General features: G+C 39.7%; 1 protein-coding gene across 1 annotated transcript in view; it reads right to left on the minus strand.

Moving 5' to 3' along the window:
• Window positions 1-931: 931 nt before the first annotated feature.
• Window positions 932-21827, minus strand: part of LOC124169109 (homeobox protein DLX-2-like) — a 208618-nt gene continuing 187722 nt past the window's right edge. The window contains exon 3 of the mRNA XM_046547601.1: window positions 932-4251. Coding sequence (XP_046403557.1) covers window positions 3640-4251 — 612 coding nt within the window. The 3' untranslated portion in view covers window positions 932-3639. The remainder of the gene's footprint in view (window positions 4252-21827) is intronic.

Consider the following 21827-nt stretch of genomic DNA (forward strand, 5'->3'; position numbering starts at 1 on the left):
ATTAGTTGCACCTAAACCCCCCCACCAGCCTTAATTCCTAGCTGCGACCCAGTAGCTACTTGCATCTCTCATCAGTGTAGCTTAATTCTTTCTGAAAAATGTTTCACTTACCTCAATTTGAATCCCTCACTCTGAAGCTCGAGCCCAGCCTTCCTGCATTCGTCAGTTACCTTTGTATACTTACGCTATTTTGAATCTCATTTCTTAGGATAACGTGTATTTAGCCCTGAAGTTACTCGCAGTACTTTTATATGGCTATAAGCTGACCTCTAGATTCCACAGTAAATACTTTGCTATTTATGATGAGGTTAACTGTTTCTCGGCTTTCAATTCAGCATTCCTGTCACGGTCGTCAGCTTTGAGAAACATAATTTTTGGCATATTTTTAACTACTAACCACAACAAGTGCCCACTTTGATTAAGCAGCCATTGGATTTGAACGTATCAGGAGCATTTGACTAATTTAACTGTTATTTCATAATATACATTACGTAAGAAAGAAGTTTCTTATTAGTATTTAAAACTGATTCGAAGCTGATTGGATCGGTGCTATTTTTCTGGGTTCATAAGAACACCAATCGTGTGCAGATTAGAAATATTCTAACTGCCACATCAACTATCCAGAATTTAAATACTCATTTAAACTGCAGCATTTATAAAATAAATTCATGTATTTTAAACGCCTTCCTAAGCTCTATGTGGGCACTGTAACATTATTGTATTTTAGGTAACTTTACTTCAAGATGTTTAAGGAGTCTTCAGGTGTATGGTTGCTTTTCTGGATTAATGCTTATTCTCCCAATCCAATCTTCAAAAATGTTATCAAAATCCAATGCCTTTGTCAAAGTCAAAAACTTTTTTTGAGACATCGTTAATATCTACAAGAGATGATCGTGGTGAGGAGAAAGCGAGTCAATGAAATCACAAAACATTCGCTCATATTAATAGTGTATTTTACAGAGAAAAAAACACGATTCAAAATTTACATTTACCATCATGTCACATTATAGCTTAGTAAATAATATAATATTAATTTGTTTTGGTAAAACTTCAAACATTCCAGATAAGATTTTTATTACAATTCATCCCATGGGGGTACGTTCACACGAGTAAAATAAAAAATAAACTTTATACAACTTCATCTTACACTTTCGGGGAAAAAAAAGATGGAATGGTAACGAACGTGGTTAACCAAATGCTTTAAAAAAAAAGAATAGCGTACCGTACAACAACGTGGCCTCCGTTTTAATCCTCAACAATAAATAGTGTAATTACTTCAAATCTCGGGCCTTGAATAAGAGTGATGTACAATATCTGTCCACCATTCAAAGCTGTATCAACAGGTCAATTTTGAGGCAGATAAACTGAAACATTTTCATGCTACAGCTTTTTCATGAATTGGGATTGTAGTCAAAAACACGTACATGCTTCGTACTGAACGCTTAGTCAAGTTGAAACATACATCCTTATTAAGGTGGCAAAATTCGTTTTTTTTGTAACCAAATATTCCGTTTTTGATACATGAATTTGGGAAGTATTTTTAATGTATATTATTCAAAATATTTTACAAAAAAACTAACAAAAACGAGGTGAAACACGACAAGGAGGAGCTATCTGAATATGAACATTGAAGAGATCTAGAGACTTTCCAGAGCAGATAGAATGGCGACTTTTTTCATGGACGGGATAATCGCTGAGAGATTGAAAAGAAGATTACTCGGCCAAGAATTAGTTTCTAGCTTTTCAACTTCCAAATCTCTACTCCACACCCTTTCCTCTGCTCTTTTGTAACATCAGCACCTTTGTCTCCTTTTCTGCTCGTAGTAAAATCTGTAGTTTCGACACGGATCACGCTATCCGTTATGAACAAACGCCAAGGACTCGATTTGTAGCTCAGCCAATGCCATCAATACCATTCTTCAGTTAACAGTCCATTTTATTTCCGTTTTTGATGTTTCTACGTTATTTTTCACGAGGTCCTGAGAAACAAGACCCATTTCATCGGAATGACGATCTTTCTGCGATACCTCGTCGTCATAACAACGACCTTTCACACTTAGGAAACGACTCATATCCAAGAATATATATTTATGTATGTATATAATTTTCAAAGCCCGAAAAAAAACAGACATTCGATCATCCACAAACATATTGGTTACATAATTACTAGTGAAGAGGTTTAAACACGGCAGTCTATTTCTCCCGGCCTCTGGGGAGCACGTGATATTGTATAATTGTTTCAACGTGGGCATTATTTAATTTCAATGCTGTGTTCAATGTTTTTTTTTTATCCCGAGTTTGACCACAGTGTTGCACAGATGAAAAACACTTATTTACTACCTAATTTTCCAGTACTTCAACGTACAAGTTAGCTGGGTACAAAACAAAGTCAAACTGCGATGTCACTAGCATAATCTCTTAGCCGTAGAATTGCACTGACCCACTGCAGTCCAGCTACGTTGGGAGCCAATAATTTCATCACTGAGCTTTAGCACTATCAACAGTTTTTTCGACCCAAAAACTGTCACTCTTTTGCACTGGAGGTGTGGTCTCATGAGTAAGCAAATATCCAAGCACTTTTTATCAGAATCACCCATCGAAAATTAAAATACCACAAGCGGAAAAGAAGACATTTTCAATGAGTTTCTTTTGAAATACCGAAGAACTCACTGTAAGTATTTACTGGGAGTTAAGATCGTACTGAAAATTTTGCTTCTCTCTTTTCCTTTAACTCGCATTGTTCATTAATCCTTCTGTTCATGTGCTCCTTCACTTTTCTCAGGTTTAACCGATAATTATTCACTCTGTTCTTGAAGAAGCCATTTTGTTGAGTGACTTCGTAACCCCTAAAGTTGCACATGCGTAAAGACAAAACCCGATTTAGAAATTTCTTCCAAAGGAAAGCGTGTCTTTACTGGAGAATCTCACATTCACCTGTACTCGATAACAGCAACGCACCATTTGAGGTCCTCAACACAAAAGAACACGTATACTTCGAGACAAGGCGTGCTAATTTTCCAACGCACTGGGTCAACCACTTCGAAACATTCCTTTCCTTCACGACAGAAAGAAGAAAATTCACGGGACATTTGATCGGTCCCTTGCCCTTACCAATGTCCACTCTCCTACCCCTCTGCTTTTATCGAGCTAACTGCGCTATGCTTGTCAGTACGTCCTCAAGCACCACGAGTATCGACAATGAAGTTAACACTACCCGACAGACAGCTGATCCACCTTTTTAAACTCCTCCTTAAGGACACGCCACTTTTCTGCGCATAAGCAGTAGCTTGCCTGTTGAAAGGGCTTCTGGAAAAATATGTTGATACCTGGAACCACAGCTTCGGATAGCAAGCTCCGGCAAAAGGGATTAAACCTAGCCACTTTTACAAAAGAGGTCCTTTTTCACCAGTCAAGGTTGAAGCTTCTTTCCCGATCCGAGCCGTACGTCAGCGGCCTAGTCAACACTTAAGGCTCCGCGCCAGCTTGGTACCATGGCGATGTTCCTTTGATGCAGGGATAAACGACTCTGGATACCAAGGGGATCGGTCAGAAGGAAACAACAACGTCGGCCACTTTTTGACAAAGAGGTCCTTTCGTTCACCAGTCAAAGTCGTAACTTTGTCCCCTATCAACCGCGCGCTACGTCAGCAGACCCTGAGGGTTCATCGAAACGTTCCCCGGCTCCGTACTGGCCTGGTACCACGAGTACTGATGATGGTGGTGGTGCGGCATCGCGTAAGCGGCAGCCGCAGCCGCCGCCGCGCTCATCTGCATCTGGTTCACCACGTGCTTCATGTCCCAGGAGGTGTTGAAGCCGCCTCCACCGCCGCCTCCAGCTCCGCTCCCTGCACCGCCGTTTCCACCGCCGCCTAGGGAGTGCAGGTGGTGTCCGCCAGGGCCTCCACCGTTGCCCCCGTGTCCGCCGATGCCTAGGGGCGGCGAGGACGGGATCAGGGGCGGAGGTTGTGGGGAGCACATCTCGTCGGAGACTGGGGTCGAAGAGGGTGTCGGGGTGCCGTGTTGACCGTATGCCTGTCCTCCGTCGCTCATGGCTTCGTCTTCGCCTCCGGAGCCGACCTGAGGGCCTCCGGACAGTGAAGAGAGGGGATGTGGCTGCGGGGGTTGTAAACCGGGTCCACCGGGGTTCGAGCCGGGGCCCACTTGGGCCGTTGAGGGCTGGGAAACCTGCTGCTGGGCGGCCTTCATCATCTTCTTGTACTTGCTGCGGCGGTTCTGGAACCAGATCTTGACCTGGAAGTAAAAGAAGAAGGAAATATGTTAATCAATGCTTACCGTAGCTATGGTTACTATGCAACCATTTCTGGGTTAGGCTGAAAGAAAACAACCTCTATGTCACCCAATTAACTGCAAGTGACATCTTTATGCGTAAACTCATTTTCCGTCAAAAGTTTATATGGAAAAATAAATATTTAGGCAAAAAAAGAGCCTATTTAATATAAGAGGCTACTTTGTTCAATATTTCGTGAAATACAAAAAAGTTTACGCTAAGATTCACCATTGCTTTTAGGAGCCTATAACTTAAGTTTATTTCTTATAAATAATGAAAAGAACAATCTTTTTACTGTCTAATCGCTTAAGTTCTTTCAACATTTATTGATCAATAATTCTTTGACCACAGTAGGCAAACATCAATTCACCACAAACAAAATAAAGCAATTGTCAACCCAAAAAGCTGTATATATTCCTTTACCCTACAACGGTTGATTATAAGGCAACTTTCAAGTAATGGCGTTTTTTTTTAATATTGTGACATCTCCCCAGGAAAAATATAGTATTATTTCAGCAAAACCTCTTCCTGTGGTACTACAGTGTGGCATGGGGCTACTGAGTGTTCACTAACCATTGATTGCCGACTTTTAATGGAGAATTCGTTGACTTTTGACGGTAGTCGTAGTGTTAGTCATTGTATTGTAGCAGTCTATGCTTGTTATTGGTATTTGAAGACATCATCCAATCGCTTTGGTCAAAGTCATCGATGATATTTTCCAGTCATCGAGGAAGCCAACGCGGAACGTTGGCACGGCGGTGGAGTTTGGATGTTTGGAAAGCTCTCACGTACACACACGGAGGAAGTTGATTAGAAAGAAGGAAGGGACCCCACGAGAGAGAATTTAGGGGAGGAGTGGAGGCGGGAGTGATGGTGGTACGAGGTTGGGTTAAAGGGTTGCATGTGGGGGAGGAGGAGAGGATGTTGGTCAGGACAGTGTGTGGTTGTTGGACCCGTGGGCGACCTTTCGTGTTCTTTGCGTGGTTGGAGGCGGGGTGGGGGGACGGCGGGGGCGGAGGGGCAGCGGAGGTGGGCGTTCCCGGAGGAGCAGAGATATGCGGGGGCGTGGCTGCTAGGAGGGAATATGAAAGGAAGATATAGGGAGGGATGGGGCTCAGGGGGAGGAGAGGTAAGGGTAGGCGGACGGGATACGGGGAGCTGCTCTGTGCCCCAGCGTCAGAGGGATGAAGCAAGTTTAGCATTTCCGATACATCGATTAATCGAAAACATCGTTCCGTTAAATCAAAGTTTCGATTTTTCAACCCAATGCATGCATTCAATACTGGCTCAGCGTCAGAGGGATGAAGCAAGGAGAAACTTTCAGCATTTTCGATACTTCGATTGATCGAAAATATCGTTTCGTTCAATCAAAATATTGGTTTTTCGACCTCAATGCTTCAATGAAATACTGCAAATGATGGAGAACGTGGTGCGTTGAGTAGAAATATACCCCAGCGTCAGAAGGATGAATCAAAAGATGAACGTTCAGAATTTTCGATAAATCGATTAATCGAAGAAATCGTTTCGTTTGATCGAAGTTTTCGTTTTTCGATCGCAATGCATCGACTCAATGGTGGACGTGAGAGAATTCGTGGTGCGCTGAGCAGATCTTTGCCCTGGCTGTCGAGAAAAAAGTAAATAGGCTTGTTCGATGCACTGTTATATCGAAATCAAAGTACATGGTTTCCATTAATCACACAGTGGGCATACGTTAATATCAAGAATGGGAATGAGAGTATGGATTCTGCTGAGCTGGATTATGTCATATTTGTAAGCATTTTAAAAAATTCATCACGGTGTATCCTTTACATCAAGAAGAAACTTCTGCATAGATAGACTTTCCCATTTTGTAGCAAATTCTCGATTTAATATATCTCATCAGAGTTGTCTTCCTCATTGTAAAAGGTTGCATTTCTTGAAGATTTGGTCATAAAAATGTAGTTAGAGGCCATGACAACGTTTCGGCTTATAGTTAAATCTTAATCTCAGAGTATCTTCAAGAACTTAAAGAAGATTCCATGGTGGTAGTATTTCTCACCTTGCTGCAAGTTTTATTCGCCAGAGTTGCTGACCTGAATTGAAAGTATTTGTAAGGGTTGGTTTTCTCGTAACTTTAAACGATGAAATGTTTCTTTGGCAAGAAAGCGTGGACTTTGTGAACCCTTCCTGAGGGAGGAGAGGACGAGGGAGAGTTGGTTCGAAGGGGTTGATGGTCTCGAGGCGTTGTGCCCCCCCTTACGTCCGATCTGATCGTGTGTGAGCGACTGGATGCCGTCCAGCCACGCCCCTGAATCCCACCTCACTCCACCCCCGGCGCCACCAGCCCCCCCTAGCGGCGGGTGAAAAAATACTGCGCGCCCTCAGACCCCTCGTTCTTGCCAGCCGGCGAGCTTCAACAACACCGGAGCTAATATCGAAGCCATGCTCTAGCCCTACCTTCCTGTTGCCTGCATTTCATCTGCTCGTAAGTTTTCATGCACTCCCTCCTCGAGAAAGGGGGTCAATCATTGACTGAACTGGCGTACACCCGGTCTCTCCCGTTGCCTTATAAGGGTTTATGCTCGAAACTTGATAGTCCATAAGAACATGTTATCTTTAAGTGCACTTATGCGTAAAAATGCTAAGTGTAAAGATAGTCAGTTTGGAGAGATGTACCGCAAGATTTTTTTCTTTCCTTACTCATGTGATACGTAGGAATACACACTCTTTTAACCTAAATAAATATGATCACATGCCTTGAAGAGTGGGTAGACTATATTTGTCTCTCCTTGATATTGGAAGTATATTTAACATATTCTCAATAAAAATTATTAAGAAAAATGACAGACTGCTATTGCTTCTGGTTCTTATTAAAAAAGAACTCAAATTCTGCAATAACATCCTGTTATTTTGGTGGTCTCTGAAATCGTATTAAAATTTATTGGGTTTTTCGATATTTCTATCCTCATTCGCCAAGATTAAAATGAAGATGTACAAGATAGCGGCGGGCAGATGTTACGCTGATGACAGTAGTTCTTAGAGTATGTATATAATTTTGTGTATCACTAAATAATAACTGAAACATTTTTGGTAAATTGCATAAGGTCTGTCGAAAAGTGGAGTACTTAATAAAAATATAGCGGTACAGTTATGGATCAATTATTTTCCCTCGAACTCATGTGATACGTAGGAATACACACTCTTTTAACCTAAATAAATATGATCACATGCCTGATATGATATGGTATGGTGTTATGGAAGGAAATTTTCACCTAAGAAAGGCATAGTGCCTTCGCTCTACGCCACAGTGGAGACATTAACGTGATCCTGATTAGATCGGAAATCTCACTCTTTAGATCTCCTGCAGAAACTATAGCGATTGTTTCCTCTCTACAGATGGTTAATTAGATGATATTTTTAGATGGCCCTTGATTCTATTTCATTTCATTATCCTTCAAATCCGATGAGAAAGGGATGAAAAAGCTGGCTAGGTTCAGAACTCATGCAGTAACTCGGTTGAACATTTTTCCTGTCTCTGAAATTGTTACTTTAAAGTGTCTTTCCCATGTGTTCTTGAGGAATTTATTGGACTTCCAAGTAGTTCAATGCATTCATTTAGTTCGACTTTGAGCGTAGAAATAACTGACCAAGAAATAACTGACTGGGTGGCTTGGTGCTTATCAAAAAATCAAATTTTAGATACCGTGAAATTTATTTCATACCAACGCAGCAGATTAAAATAGGTGTGCACGAGAAAGAAATAATTGGCCAAATAAAATAGCAATAGGTGTAATTTTCTCCTGAAAACCATTTCGAATAGCTTTCAAGTCTATTATGTGTATTTCCTATGATACAATCAGTTACCGCATAATTGCTTGTCTACGATTGGGAGATTAGGGCACACTGAAACTTCAAATTAAATTCTTTTTAAGAATTTGTACGAGCACACATCATTGTATCCATGGATTAAATGAGCTTGAAGTCACCAAGTTATGTGTATTGTACCATTTCACTTTAAAAATGCAGATGAAGAGCAGTTGAGCTGTAATGGTATTAGGATATTAAAAAATAATATGGTTGAAAATATTTATTGTATTGGCCTAATTAAATAAAACATGCCTGATACAGGTATTCAAAATTTTGTTAAATCTAGAATTACTCCAGGTGACAAGGTTGAAGGTATTTTGAATCTTTTAAGTTTCGTGTAAGTCTTGTCCTTACACCAAGGTTATTGAAGTCACAGTTAAGAAAATTGAATTGTGGTGGTGTTCATGAATCAATTTCACCAGCTAATTCGAAGGGGAATCGATGATGTACGTGTCTTTCAAAAATTCCCTATGAAGATATTAATGAAACTGTATCCCAGTTGTCATTATTTAACTCATATATCAGTAATAATAATCACGTACAAATATTTCTTGATGAGCTTAAAAAATGTGGAGTTCTAAATTCAGCGTGAAATTCTAAATCCTCAGTTATTTGTGGGTATCGTACTATGGTGACTTAGCGACTGCAGATAAAGAGTGACGGGGGAAGAATCTTATGTGCGATTAGACAAAAAAATGACGGAGCCTGGAGTGAGCATAAAAACGGAAGGTGTATGGAAGAGGGAGTGGGAAGGTTAGGGGGGAGGGGGTTGGAGGGGTGGGAGGCGGAGCTGGGTATAATTCTCGCTGTGAGGGGAAGGGGGGCGGACGCAACGGTTGTTCCTGTCCAGGCTAACTAATTTACATCGCTCAAGGCTCGTGCATACTCTCTTCTCTCTCCAATACAGGGAACGCCATGAATAATGCGGCATCTCACGCTGGGGAAAAAATATTTATAATATGTTCGTGAAAAAAAATTTGACGATTAAAAATTTATGAAAAAAATACAAAAAAAAAGATTTGACGATGGCAAAAATTTCGATAATGAGTGTTTGTACAATGACAAACACGACATGTTGCCCGCAATGATAATCTCAACTTATTGGAGATTCTGAATGATTTTAACGTAAGATATCAAGTGCTTGAATAATTTCTGATACTGGGAATAGCTCTATGCATTTAATGCTTTTATAATATCGATTACATCATGAGAATTGGTAGGGTACTAGTGAAAATCACCAAAGCTTCAACATTTTCCGAGCTACTTGTCGAATAAGAGTAAAATATTAACTCTATTTACTCTATTTACTTTAAAGTTATCTAAGACTTTATCTAACTTAAAGTTATCTAACTTAAAGTTATCTAACTTAAAGACTATTTATATTAAAAATAAGAATTAAAAAAAACGAAATATTAAAGTTATATAATGATAGTGTAGCAAAACCTATTTTTCCACTATTTTTTCGTGAAAATTGCGTGAAAATTGCATTAATGTCTAATAACTTTCAGATAAGAGAATCATAAGTATCTAGCCACTTTTGATGTGATTGCAGTTCAAAATAAACTAGAACTGGGGCTGGAATAGCACACCGATGAAATGATAAGGCGTAGGGGGTGGTCTATCTTAAGCCTCGCTTTCTGCGCTTGCCACCAAAATATAGCGTCACGAACTCATCTGAGTAAAAATAAATTGTTTCGACGATTTACTGAGGTCTTGGCAATGTGAAAGGCGTATTTCGGATGACTCAAAAACCAGGAGGTAGATGTCATATTTTTCGTCTGTAACACCTTTACGCCTAGTACGAGGGTGGGAAACTGCTGGGCTCATATAGCAAGATAATATTTTGACAGGACGGCGGCCGGAAGCATAAGCTTCTTCAAATAATCCATTCCAACAAGTCCACTGACAGTTATTGTCGCTGGAAGGTAGAGGGCAGATACACGAAGCATCCGCCATATGCACTTGAAATACTAGTCTGGCACGTGGTATGGCCATATCTTTTATAGTTTATGGATACATACATGCTTAGGAGAACCAGCGAAGCTAGTATAAGAAAAAACCGGTATCAACGAACGGCAACCCGCGTCTACTTTGGGACTAATTTGGTCTACTCATTCTTTGTTATTATTGATTGCATTTGTACTATTTATCTAATAAATAATGGGAGGGTTTTACCGAAGTTGTAGAGATAAATATATAATCGCTCAAAGACCTTGTCATAGACTGAAAAAAGGTTCTGTAAGCGCTACGTGATGAAGATAGAATAAACTGCAAGCGGCAGTACGAGGCATCTGAAGTTGAGTTCTCAGAAAGGGGGTAAATATTTTAATAAAAAAAGTAATAATGTTTCAACTGCTTTCAAAGATAAATAAAGATTTCCGTCAGCATTTGGTATATTCAAAAACTGATTTCATTGCAGTAAATTTACCTTGTTGCCTCGATGCCGTCCAATCATAGGCATTTTTAAAGAACAGCAAATATCTCCTTTGCCCTTTGATAAAACTTCGTAATATATCAAATAAATTAGTGAGAATATTTTATTTTTTTGGAATATATATTTTGTGTGTGTGTGTGTGTGCGCCATCAATAAACATTCCACCAAATCGTCCGTCGCCCCTGGTGACTCTTGAGGCCCTGACGTGGACAGCGTGGAGGGGGTGGGAAGGGTTGACGTTGAAGGTTCGACGCCAACGCCATCCCACGCGAGAGCGGCGCCTCCGGGAACAACCCATCCGTTTCTTTTTTTTTCCTCTTCCTTCAACGTGATGGGAGGAGGAGGAGGAATATATATGTGAATGTGTGTGTGTATAGGAAGGGACGTCTGGCTGCTAATCTTTTATTCATTCGGCGCTCCGCACAAGTTGCAAGCGGCGTTCCCGCCTCCTCCAACACCGAAGGAGGCCCTTCCATCTCTTTCCTCCCTTCCCGTCTCATTCGCATTTAGTTCGCAGCCATTGGCTCTCTCTCCTCTTAAACCTCCTTCTTTCCCTTCTGCTTATCATTCGTCCCCGCTTGTCTTCTTCTTTCGCCATTCCCTCCCTTCACCAATTTATGATCCTCAACTTCTAAGAGGCATCGGTGGTGGCGTTAGGTATCGTTCACTAAAGTTAAAATTTGAAGAAAGCAGTTGGTCGTTCACAATTTTTTGTGGCACTTTTCAACATATTAAAACGAAAGTTAGTTGTACTTTTCCACAAGTATTTACTGAGTACGTTTCGGCTCACTGAGTCATCATCTGGTACAAATTTGGTCTTGTACCAGATGATTGTTCTGCGCACCGAAACGCGTCGATCGCATTAAATACTTGCGGAGAAGTGCAACACCCTTTTATGTCAATACTTCGCTAATAGCTTTCACTATATCACGCCTGAATCTGCAGAACACTTTTCAACACACACCGGTCTAAAATATAGAAATTCTGTCTATTTTTAAAGTAAATGGAGTTTCTATTAGCACCTGAGGATGATTGTATAACAATCGAAACACGAGTAGTACTGGTTTAATAAATTGTGGACAATACGATATCTTTGTTTATCATCATCATAGAAATTCCACGCCTGAGAAAATACTTAGGCAAAATCTGCAAAATTAAGGTGGATGTTTAATATATGTATCGTGAAAATTTCGTCTATTTCAGCGAAGCTTCGACTACTTAAGTTAGCTGATTTCGACCTAGTTCCGCAGCAAATGACGGATATAATTTTCCCTGCGTGTATCATGGCAGCCATATTTTCCAACCATTATAATAGATCATCCTTCTCTGTTCTTCAATCTTACTTTCATCTATCCCTTCGTATACCCATGAAAACGTCATCCCTATTACTAAGCTGTCATTATAAAACGTCATCTTCTTTCACCATTCCTTCTCTTCGCCTTTTTAATCAAATTCTTGTTCACAACCAGGGAACTAGATGCAACTTAGGAGTTGAGAATTAGGAAAGAGCGTCTCCTAGTTCTTACATAAAAAAATGAAACCTTATGACTTGCCTCGGTCGTATTTTTCATCCGTGATTGGTTGGAGTTTGTCTCGATTGCCTTTCAAATTGCTTGTTAAATGCACTGTCACCTTGAAATTTTCAGTGTAAATAGAATAGACTTTTTTATATTATCCCCTCCATGTGGAATAAGATAGTTTCACTTCAGAGCTAACAATGGCGTAAAATTTTCATGTTTGATCTGAATGTGGTTACTACTTAAGGAATTAAGGCCATATCATTGCTAATTTATTTAAAACATAAGTGCATTTTGGGAAACATTACAACTAAAGCAAAAACTGGAGACGAATCAATTAACATTAACTTAAATTTCATTATTAACAAATTCGTTGCGTTCACTACTAAGGATCGATATATTTCGTGTCTCCCCCAGCAACAAACCTTCCGCCTATGCACCTTCGAATCACTAGAACAACATGGCACCAGCCAAAAGTAAAGGTCTGCAGATGCTTGCGTATAAATGTAGGAATTAGTCAAGAAATCAATGCGATAGGTAATGCATCCGAATACAACAATAAAGATGACGCACGATTACAACTTCATCGAACTACGCCGAAATATTTGACAAATACTCTTCAAGATTGAATATTAGTCAAATGAAGTCATGGGTCGACTGTAACGGAAACGTCAAAAGGGAGGGCAGTGGTTATTGATACCCAATTTGACCACCTCCTCTCCTCCGGTTACTCACCTCGTTATATTCAGGAGGCGTACGGAATCGCCCGTTCCAAATGGGTAGAGAGCAAAGTGATTTGTAACTCTCGGGCCATCCCTATATTTTAAGCGTCATTCCACCCATTCTCATCTTGTCAGATTGAATCTTTATGAATCTCTCTCTCCTGGGAGTCGCATTCAGCGTGCCGTCTCCCACCAACATTAATTCAATAAACATTTCCATTCGGAAGGACTTGTCAAACATTTCGGCTCTCTCTCTCTCTCTCTCTCTCCAAGCTGACCGTGAAAAAAGGTGAGGAAGAATTCGGGGTTTCTCGCCTCTCGCGAGTCGAATGTTTTCCTTCGATGCGAGATCGATGGCATTTCCCGAGCGTTCGACCCTTGAGGATTACCAAGGAGACTGCATGCAGGAAGCCCAATTCCATCCCTACAGGACGCTATACACGGAGAATGATTTCATTCGCATGATCATTCAGCATGATCATGCGCATGATAATTCACCGTGTATCACGGAACAATAGGGTGGTTTCCTATTATTTTTTTATTGCCGAAATCGAAAGATTATTACTCCTGGAGTGCGCATTTCACGATCTTAGATTAGGAAGAAAATAATTACGTATGCAATTGCGTCGGCGACTTCAAGGGCCAGTTTTATAATGCCTGGTTATTGGTAATCGGAACATGATACAATCTCAACCTTACCTTGACATCATTTGAAAGTATTTGCAAAACAACTTGCTCAGAATAACATTTACGCAATTGATCAGGTGACCGTAATTGGAAGGATTCTTTATATTCAGTTTCTAAAACGCACAATTTTTTAAAAGTATAGAGGAAGTCCTTTATTATTCGGGGGAAAAAAGAATTCCATACCTATCCGTTCCAAAAAACTCTCTCTTTAAATATTTGGTTTCTGTCGGAAATATAGTGGGTTTCCAATATGCAGTTCTCCGTGATGCTCTGAAAATATCAATTATCAATATCAATCAAATCTCAAGCAAGCTAAGCCTGGCGCGCGGCCTCGGAGTCTCTAGCAGCTCTCAGCCTAATTCGTTTAACACCTCTGTAATACTTTTGGTACGTCCGTAGCAGTTTCTGACGAATCGTGCATCTTTATTTTGTATTTTTTAAGTTCAAGGATTAAGAATTTCAGTGCCATATCCCATATGCTCTCTCCAAATCCAAGGTGCGGCCGGACTAGTGCGAAATAGCACCTTTCTTTTAATATACGAAAATCTTACCACAGAAGTCCTAGTACCAATCAATAGGCCAGCCATCAAGCTTCTCGAAGACCATTACAAATAAATAAAATTCTGCTTCTTATTCAACCATGCCTCATTTACTATTTCTTGTGCTCTGTCTTCCGCAGCTTCAGCTACTCCACCTGTCGACCCCTGTGAAATCTTTTCCTTTTCCTCCGTTATTGCAAAAGGCGACCTCTGCTGCCTCGCGCGGAGATCTCGATTTCAATTGTTTTTCCATGTTTCCGGCCGTGAAAAAAATACCCCGCAATTTGTCCTTGCCTAACGCTCACCCGGTGACAAAGCCATGCATTATGGATGAGATGAAGATTCGCCGTGCGATTAAGAGCACGTGGAGAGCTGTTCTTCAGCGAGAAAAAAATGACTTTGATTCCTTGAATGATTGCTAGGTTTAATAATTTACCCTGAAATCGAGCTTACCGTTGTTAGATATCCTAAAAGAATTTGGTAATCATGCATCAAAACGGAAGAAAGAGAAGCTCTTATTAATATTTGGATCTTCACTTTGTTGAAGCAAGAATTGCGACATGAAAATTCCCTTTATACGTTCCATCCTGATAATTTCCTAACATGGGTTCAACACTAGACTATCTTGACTCACGACACCTTGATAATAACAAGCAGTGTCGAAACCGTGGTCGAAATAAATTATCACGTTGGAAAGAATGAAGTGAATTTCCTTTTGCCAAGAAGTCATTACTTTTCACCCGAGGTAGAAGGAAAGAAAAAGTATTTTTTTTCTCTGAGTGGCTTCATCACATCAAAGTGCATAAAATTTTATATTAGCTATGAGTATTCCTTAATATCATCGCGTTTCTTATTCTTAACTTTACCACTAAACAAAGGCATAAACTGCCGTGATGCACTTATGAGATTCAGGTAATTTTAGTTATTGTGTGGAACTGGCAGTTTAGAGGCAAAATGAGCCAGCTTCGTTATGAATACCGATGAGGGATTCACAAGGTAGAGAATGAAAATGACGAAACGTTTTCAACGTAAATAGATTGTAGAGAGTCGCAAAAAAAACCAAAATATTTAGCAAAAGGTGATTATTGGAGTCGAGTCACTCTGCTGTAATTGTTATTTATTATGTTATGCTGGTAACTTGCGGATGCTCATGAACCAGAAATTTGAGCCATATTGGCTGTATTTATGTGTTTATATATTTAATTCAACTTCAGTGCGTCATGCGTACTTAGAACCCTCAATATAAGTTTTCCGTAATCTTTTCACATCCCCCGACCGCATATTTTAATTAATTCAGCTACGAGAGATTAAAATACTCATATTCTTGATGACTATTTTTTAAAAATACTCTATTTTCTTCACTCTCTACTCTTTATCTCCGTAAGATCCTTCCACTTAAAAAAAATAAACCAGTTAATAACTGATAATTTTGTGGTCTGCGGGTTGCCGACATCCATATCAACATGTCATGCTAAATACTACTGTTTTACATAGAACTAGATTCTTTGAAACGCTGCATTCACCTAGATTTTCTCCAAATCTTTGATGAAGTTCATGTTTAAAATAAGTATTATATTCATCTTTCGGGGGATCCGGATTCGCATCCTGGTATTGTCTAATTATTTTTTACGAAGCGAATTTCCATCCTCAGTATTAAGGCAATAATATTATTTTTATTCAGTATGTGGTCCCAAAAAAGCTATGGCTATTCGCTATCAAAACGAAAACAATTCTGTTATCAGTGCAAAGAAAAAGAATGCCACCACTTGGTTCGGAATCGGTCTCATCAATTCATGAGAGGCAGCGCGCATCGAACCCGCCGCCACCGTCTCAAAACGCGTCTCCAATTTGTCGTTTGCCTCCAAATTCAAGCTTAATGGCATTCTTGCTGCTCATTTGTGAACCAGATTAAACGGTCTCCTCTCTTCAAGCAACCAGGGGGAACTTGGGGTAGGCTGGATTTGCCGGCAGGAAAAAAAAGGAAGATCAAAATAATGAAACGCGTTGGATTCCTTGGCCGCGAGACCTCAGTCAACGGGCATTCATATAATGGTACTCCGGAGATAATTAGCAACTTGAAAAATGCTGTGGGGCGGGAGAGGGTCGCTGGAGGACTCGAAATAAGGTCAGTGTGCTGAACCTTTCCTGACTGTTCATTCATTCACTTTCCGGGTCGAAAAAAACCACGGGATAATCCATAGGTATTTTTCGCCTTTCGTCGGTTGCTTTTAAAGTAAAGGGAAGCAAAAGTTTTCAAGCGATTGGAAACGATAGCATATTTTGACCACATCCAGGGATGCATAATATATGTAAGTACTGTGAAAAACCTCAGAGTAATTAAAAACAAAGGACTGATGAAGGTATCTGCGTGGTTACCAAAAGCTTGGACCAGTATTGGAATCTCCAAAGTTTGATCTTAAGAAAGACAGCAGGGGGAACTTAACGTAGTAAAAGTCCTAATCTATATCCACACTCATTTATTTCAACCATTTTCAACTAGTTGAAAAATAAATCTTGAAAATGACATGTGCCGAAACATGGGTTGGTGGGAATAAAGAAGTCTAGAAATAGATGAGGACTTTCATTATTTTAAATATCAAAGAGTTCCACTGAACTACGCCGAAAACTGTATTTTTTAAGCAAGTGGTATTCTTATGAATATATTTTATAATAATTCTAATACTTCTCATTCTTCCTTAGCGACGAACTTGGCGAAAAAATGTTTCCGATCAAAACTTAGGCTGATTTAATCAAAGGCATAGTCAGAATCGGATTATTAGACCCGTCTGGAATTGCTCGATTAGACCAGTTCCAACCTTGCTCACATACGCAGAGGCCGAGAATTGCCCTTTTTGCAATGAATCTACAAAATAACACGAAACGAATTCACGGGATCGATTGTTCACCTATTTGTAAATTTTACTTGCTACGTAGCATTCGAAAAAATGTAGCTATCCGTCTTCAACTACTGATTGTTTGATGAAAGTAAAAGTTCCTTCCTCAGTACGTCATTACCAACATGAAAAGGGCAAAAGCGTCGAGTAAAAGCGCATTAATTGGCATTCAAACATGCCGAACGATGAGAGTGAATTCTACATCAGCGCTAATAAGTTGTGAAAGGAAAAAAACTCAAGATATTAATAACTACTTCAGCCATATCAGCGACTGCAGCTCATGGTATATGGAGGCGCTTTCTTTGGTTCCCTTAGCTTTTGTAATCCGAATTTATCTGTCTATTCCATTGAATTTCCATTAATAATCATATCTGAATCCTTATCTATCAGTGACTTGAAAGGTAGAATGTTAAAGATTTTTCGTACTTAGTGCTCCATATTTAATGAAACGAATTCACGGGACCTAAATATATCTGGTAAATTATGAAAAAAAACAATTACATGCTACACTAAATGAAGACACCGACCTGGTATAAGACCCGAAAAAAATTAGCAACCGATAATGCGTCATGCATGGATATCGATATAGTTATTAATTCAATTAACTGAATCAAGAATTTATTTGATTTTTCAGCGTTCACTTTCAGCATAATCAAGCCTCAATGTGTGTACAGAAATTTTAGTTTTCTCACTGGATATAGAAAATGTTCTTCATGCACCGATAAAGGGATCATTTAAGAAATATTTCGTGCTGATAGTAAGGCTAGGTTAAAGGTTCAATCACCGAGATTAGCCTACCAGGAACACGAAACGAGGAAGCAAGGTGATTTCTGAATCAAAAAATTGGGAACAGTCAAGATAGGGTTTCCAGGTATCCTTGATCGGTTTGATGGATTAGTTGGGAATGACTGATAGTTGTGAAAGTTCATGAATCCCATAAATTCATTAACCTCTGAACCACATCATAACTTTCACGTTAGCTGAACCTCATCTTAACAGGTTTTTACAGTACCGCCGTGGAGTTGAAATATCCACCCCCCCTTTCCTCCACTATTAAGTGATTCAGCAGCATGTCTTTGGTTTCCTTGAAATAACGCGCAAAAAGCGACTGAGAAACGCTGGCTTTCACGTAAATAATTCATTTTCTAGGCGCATCTGAGAAAATTTTCTCGTTGAGCATCAGACGGCGCACTTTGCAGTTTTTTTTGTGGTGAGGCCTGACCGGTGAGGACACTGTGACTGTTCCTTCGGAAAAGTGTATAATCAATAAATTGGATTCTGTTTGTCCGTAGTATCATTCCATGAGGTTAAAATATTAGCCTAAACATTACCTGGCTTCTTACCGTACTACCGCCTACATGCGATATCTTAATATGAGACTTACCCTAAAGTGAAAAATGAACCACATATATATCTACGTATAATGAATGGCAACATAGGCCGATTTAGCAGGGGGGGCACGTGCCCCTCCTAGACAATTTTTTTATACTGCCATCATTACGTTTGCTTTGTTTTATGCATTACGGAGCCACAATCATTTAATTTAATATTAATAACCATCATGTCAAAATGTATAGAATATTTTGTACAGTAACTGTTGTACCTTGTTTTTAATCACAAGTATGAGAAGAATGTTTGTTTGTCAAACCCTTGTGCCCCCACAGAAATAAAATCCTGGATCCGCCCCTGAATGCCAACAACAACAGCTAAATTTGAATTATGAAAGAGTACAATCGTAAACAGAGTGTAGGCATAGGAAAATATTTCCCCACTAAGGAATTTCTATCAATGTTGTCTGACTAAAAATCACTGATGCTATTCTCTACATGATAAAAAGCTATATAATGAATAAAGATAATTGAATTTTTGCAGAGGTAAAATTGTTCTGAAGTGAAGAATGCTATTTTTTCACTCGGTGCTCATTATTTTGGGGACCGTAGTTGCCTGAGGAGTATCTGAGGCAAAATAAATATCGCCAAATGACACGATTCAATTCCAGATGAAGCCTGGGTTGGAGACGTCACCAAAATTAAAAATCTCGCGGTGCGGTGCCAATGTAACGCAATGCCCCCTTCTCGGTAAGAGCAAAAATTTCAACCCATGGCTTAGTTCGGGAGAGCTCTACCCAAGCCAATCTATACCACACTTAGGGTTTAAGCACAGGTAGACTGTAATTAACAGGTAACTATTACCGTGAAATTAATAATTCATTAAAGATCTGTACAAAACATCAAGGTATATTTTCAAAATATTTTTTTTAGATATTTTAATCGTCTTCGAATTCTTTTTGATTTTGTGCATTGATTCCTAGATAACTCAGCATCTCAAAATTTGCCACGTAAAAATTCTCATAAGGCCTATTTTGCTTTTCCATCTTAAAATGCTCTCAATAATGCATTATATTTTTAATTTGTACAATATTAAAAAATACTTATGTCTAAATTAACTCAAAAAGTGCAAAATATTCACAGTGCAAACAAAATTAAAGGAATCTGAAGTTCGATAAAATATTTACAATAAAATATGGGACGGAATAAAATAATACTTATTCTCTTACGAGTTTTTTTTTATTGTTCTTAATAAAAAAAGTTTCGTTCACAGATAGGAGGGTATTCCTCGTGGAACTATGGGGGATTGGGGGGGGGGGATTCTCGTTGGAAGGCACCAGTGAGGCTGAAGGGGCTGATGGGAAACAAAGTGAAACGCAGTGAAACAAAAAGGACAAGCTGTGCGTAACGGAGTTGAACGCTTGGCGTGGAGGCGGGGGTTTGGGGGAAGGAAGGAGTTCAGCGGAGGCAGAAGGGCATTGTGTCCGTGGGGGGGAGGAAGGTGATAGACGGAGCGGCAGAAGGACGCAAGAAGGGAAGGTTAGAGCGTAGACAATTGATGGAATGACGCAAGGGAGAGAGGAGGACATTGAATGCCATTTGGCGGAAAAATTAGCGAGGTAAGACGAATCCTTAGCTAGTCTCCACGCCGGGGCGATTGCAAGGTGCTTTCCAGAAGGGCGAATTTCTTGATTCGAAACACGCAGCGCGGTTTTCCCGCAAAGGCACGCGAATCATATTGGACGGTGGTTTTATAGGGTAGTTTCCTATTATTTTTTATTATGCCTAAATCGAAAGATTATTACTCCTGAAGTACACATTTCCCGCTTTTAGATTTTTAAATGACGACGTCTATTTTTCGCGATTGCATGAAAAGTGATTATTTTCAAGCGCACGAAAACAATTGATCCATGTATAGTTTGGTCAAATGGGTTATATGAGGAGTGAAATATGGGATTTCATTGTGATTTATGTGTGGAGAGAGTGAAACTGAGTTATTTGGTTCAAACTTCATTTGCTAGTGGAACGATATTCGAATTAATGTATTTTCTGTCCCTTTACTTTGGTCATCGATAGCCTTTTCACTCATTCATTTAAATCGCATGCTGCCACCAGGCAATCGCTTATTTGTAGCAATAAGTAATAAACGAGCGTGATGCGCCCGATCCCAGCGGGCTTCCCCCGCTCTTTTCAATGCTGGTCCACAGAGGGATAGGCGCATTTCTAATTTTAAAATGTAGAAAAAAAGGCAGGGTCTTATGTACAAATTTAATTGGAATGCTCATGTACAAATTGAGGTCAGAGGACCTCTTTAAACACAACATTGGAAGTAATTACACTATCCACTGTTAAACGCACATAATGACTCATACTTACGTATCAACAGGAGACTTGAATGTGGAATCAGTCGCATTTTGATAAAAGTTATTTAAAGAATGCGAGATATCGTTGCAAATGAACAAATGTATCAGTTTGTGCTCCGTTAACGTAAGGAATATTTACCGGTTTTTGTTTTTTTTTATTTTTTTGTAATCTTTTGTTTTTTTTAATTATTTAATAACCAATTTTAGGAAATAATAGCAATATGTAGGAAGTAAGGTATGCCGTCGCATGTTCTCTGATAAATTCTGTGCATTTTGGTGCCTCATTTGTAGAGTTTGGTTGCGTATAAGCTGAGAAAAAGGTATCTATACAGTAGAAATAATACAGAAGATAAATTAATGAATAAAATAAATAAATAAATTATGTAACTTCAGGGAGCAGAGTTGTGAGAAATGTTTGGAAAATGGATTTAAAAAATGGATGGGAGCTGTGTAGAGAAGAAACGGGAGTGGCTTCAGGGGATTGAAGTTCTTTATTTTTTCTCTCTCCTCACAGAGCATGAGCCGCCCTTGAAGCTCTTTTGAGTCCGAATCCTCTGAGTCGGGGCTCACTCCAACCACTGTCGGCATCATCGCCTTCGGAGCGGTCGTAAAACTGGATTCTTGAATCGCTCCCGGGACATAGGGGAGGAGAGAAAACTCGTGAAAAAACGCATCATTTTTTTCTCGTCCCTCGCTTGCTTTCGTGAGTATTCCCTCAGGATGGGATCTTTTTAACGTCTTCCTCCTAGGAAAACTATCCCTTTCCTCAACATATCCAACCCTTTCTCCCTTTAACCACCCTTTTCATTTTCCCTCGTAAACGTGCTGCGGGCGAAGTCAAATACCAGTGTCCCAACACGACTTGGTTCTGATACGGGGAATAAAGCTCTGGCAGAACTGCATGCAATGGGCTGGGGGCATATCGGGGGAAGGCACAGTGGCGTAGCGAGGGGGGGAAGTTCGAGGGGTCCGGAGCCTCCCCGAAATATAAAAACACAATTCATTTTCTCAATAAGAGTAAACAAAATAATGAAAAATCATGAATTTATAAAAGATTACTTTTAAAAATGAAGTTTTTTACGATTATGAAACGTGTTAAAATTAGTTTAAAACCCTCTACTTAGTATCCTGTACTTCAAAAATTTTCCCCTTTGATTTTGGACCCCCCCGAACAAAATTCCTCCCCCTCTCTCCCTCTGGCTCCCCCCA

Source organism: Ischnura elegans, chromosome 12 (assembly GCF_921293095.1).
Source record: "Ischnura elegans chromosome 12, ioIscEleg1.1, whole genome shotgun sequence".
Taxonomy (NCBI): Eukaryota; Metazoa; Arthropoda; class Insecta; order Odonata; family Coenagrionidae; genus Ischnura; species Ischnura elegans.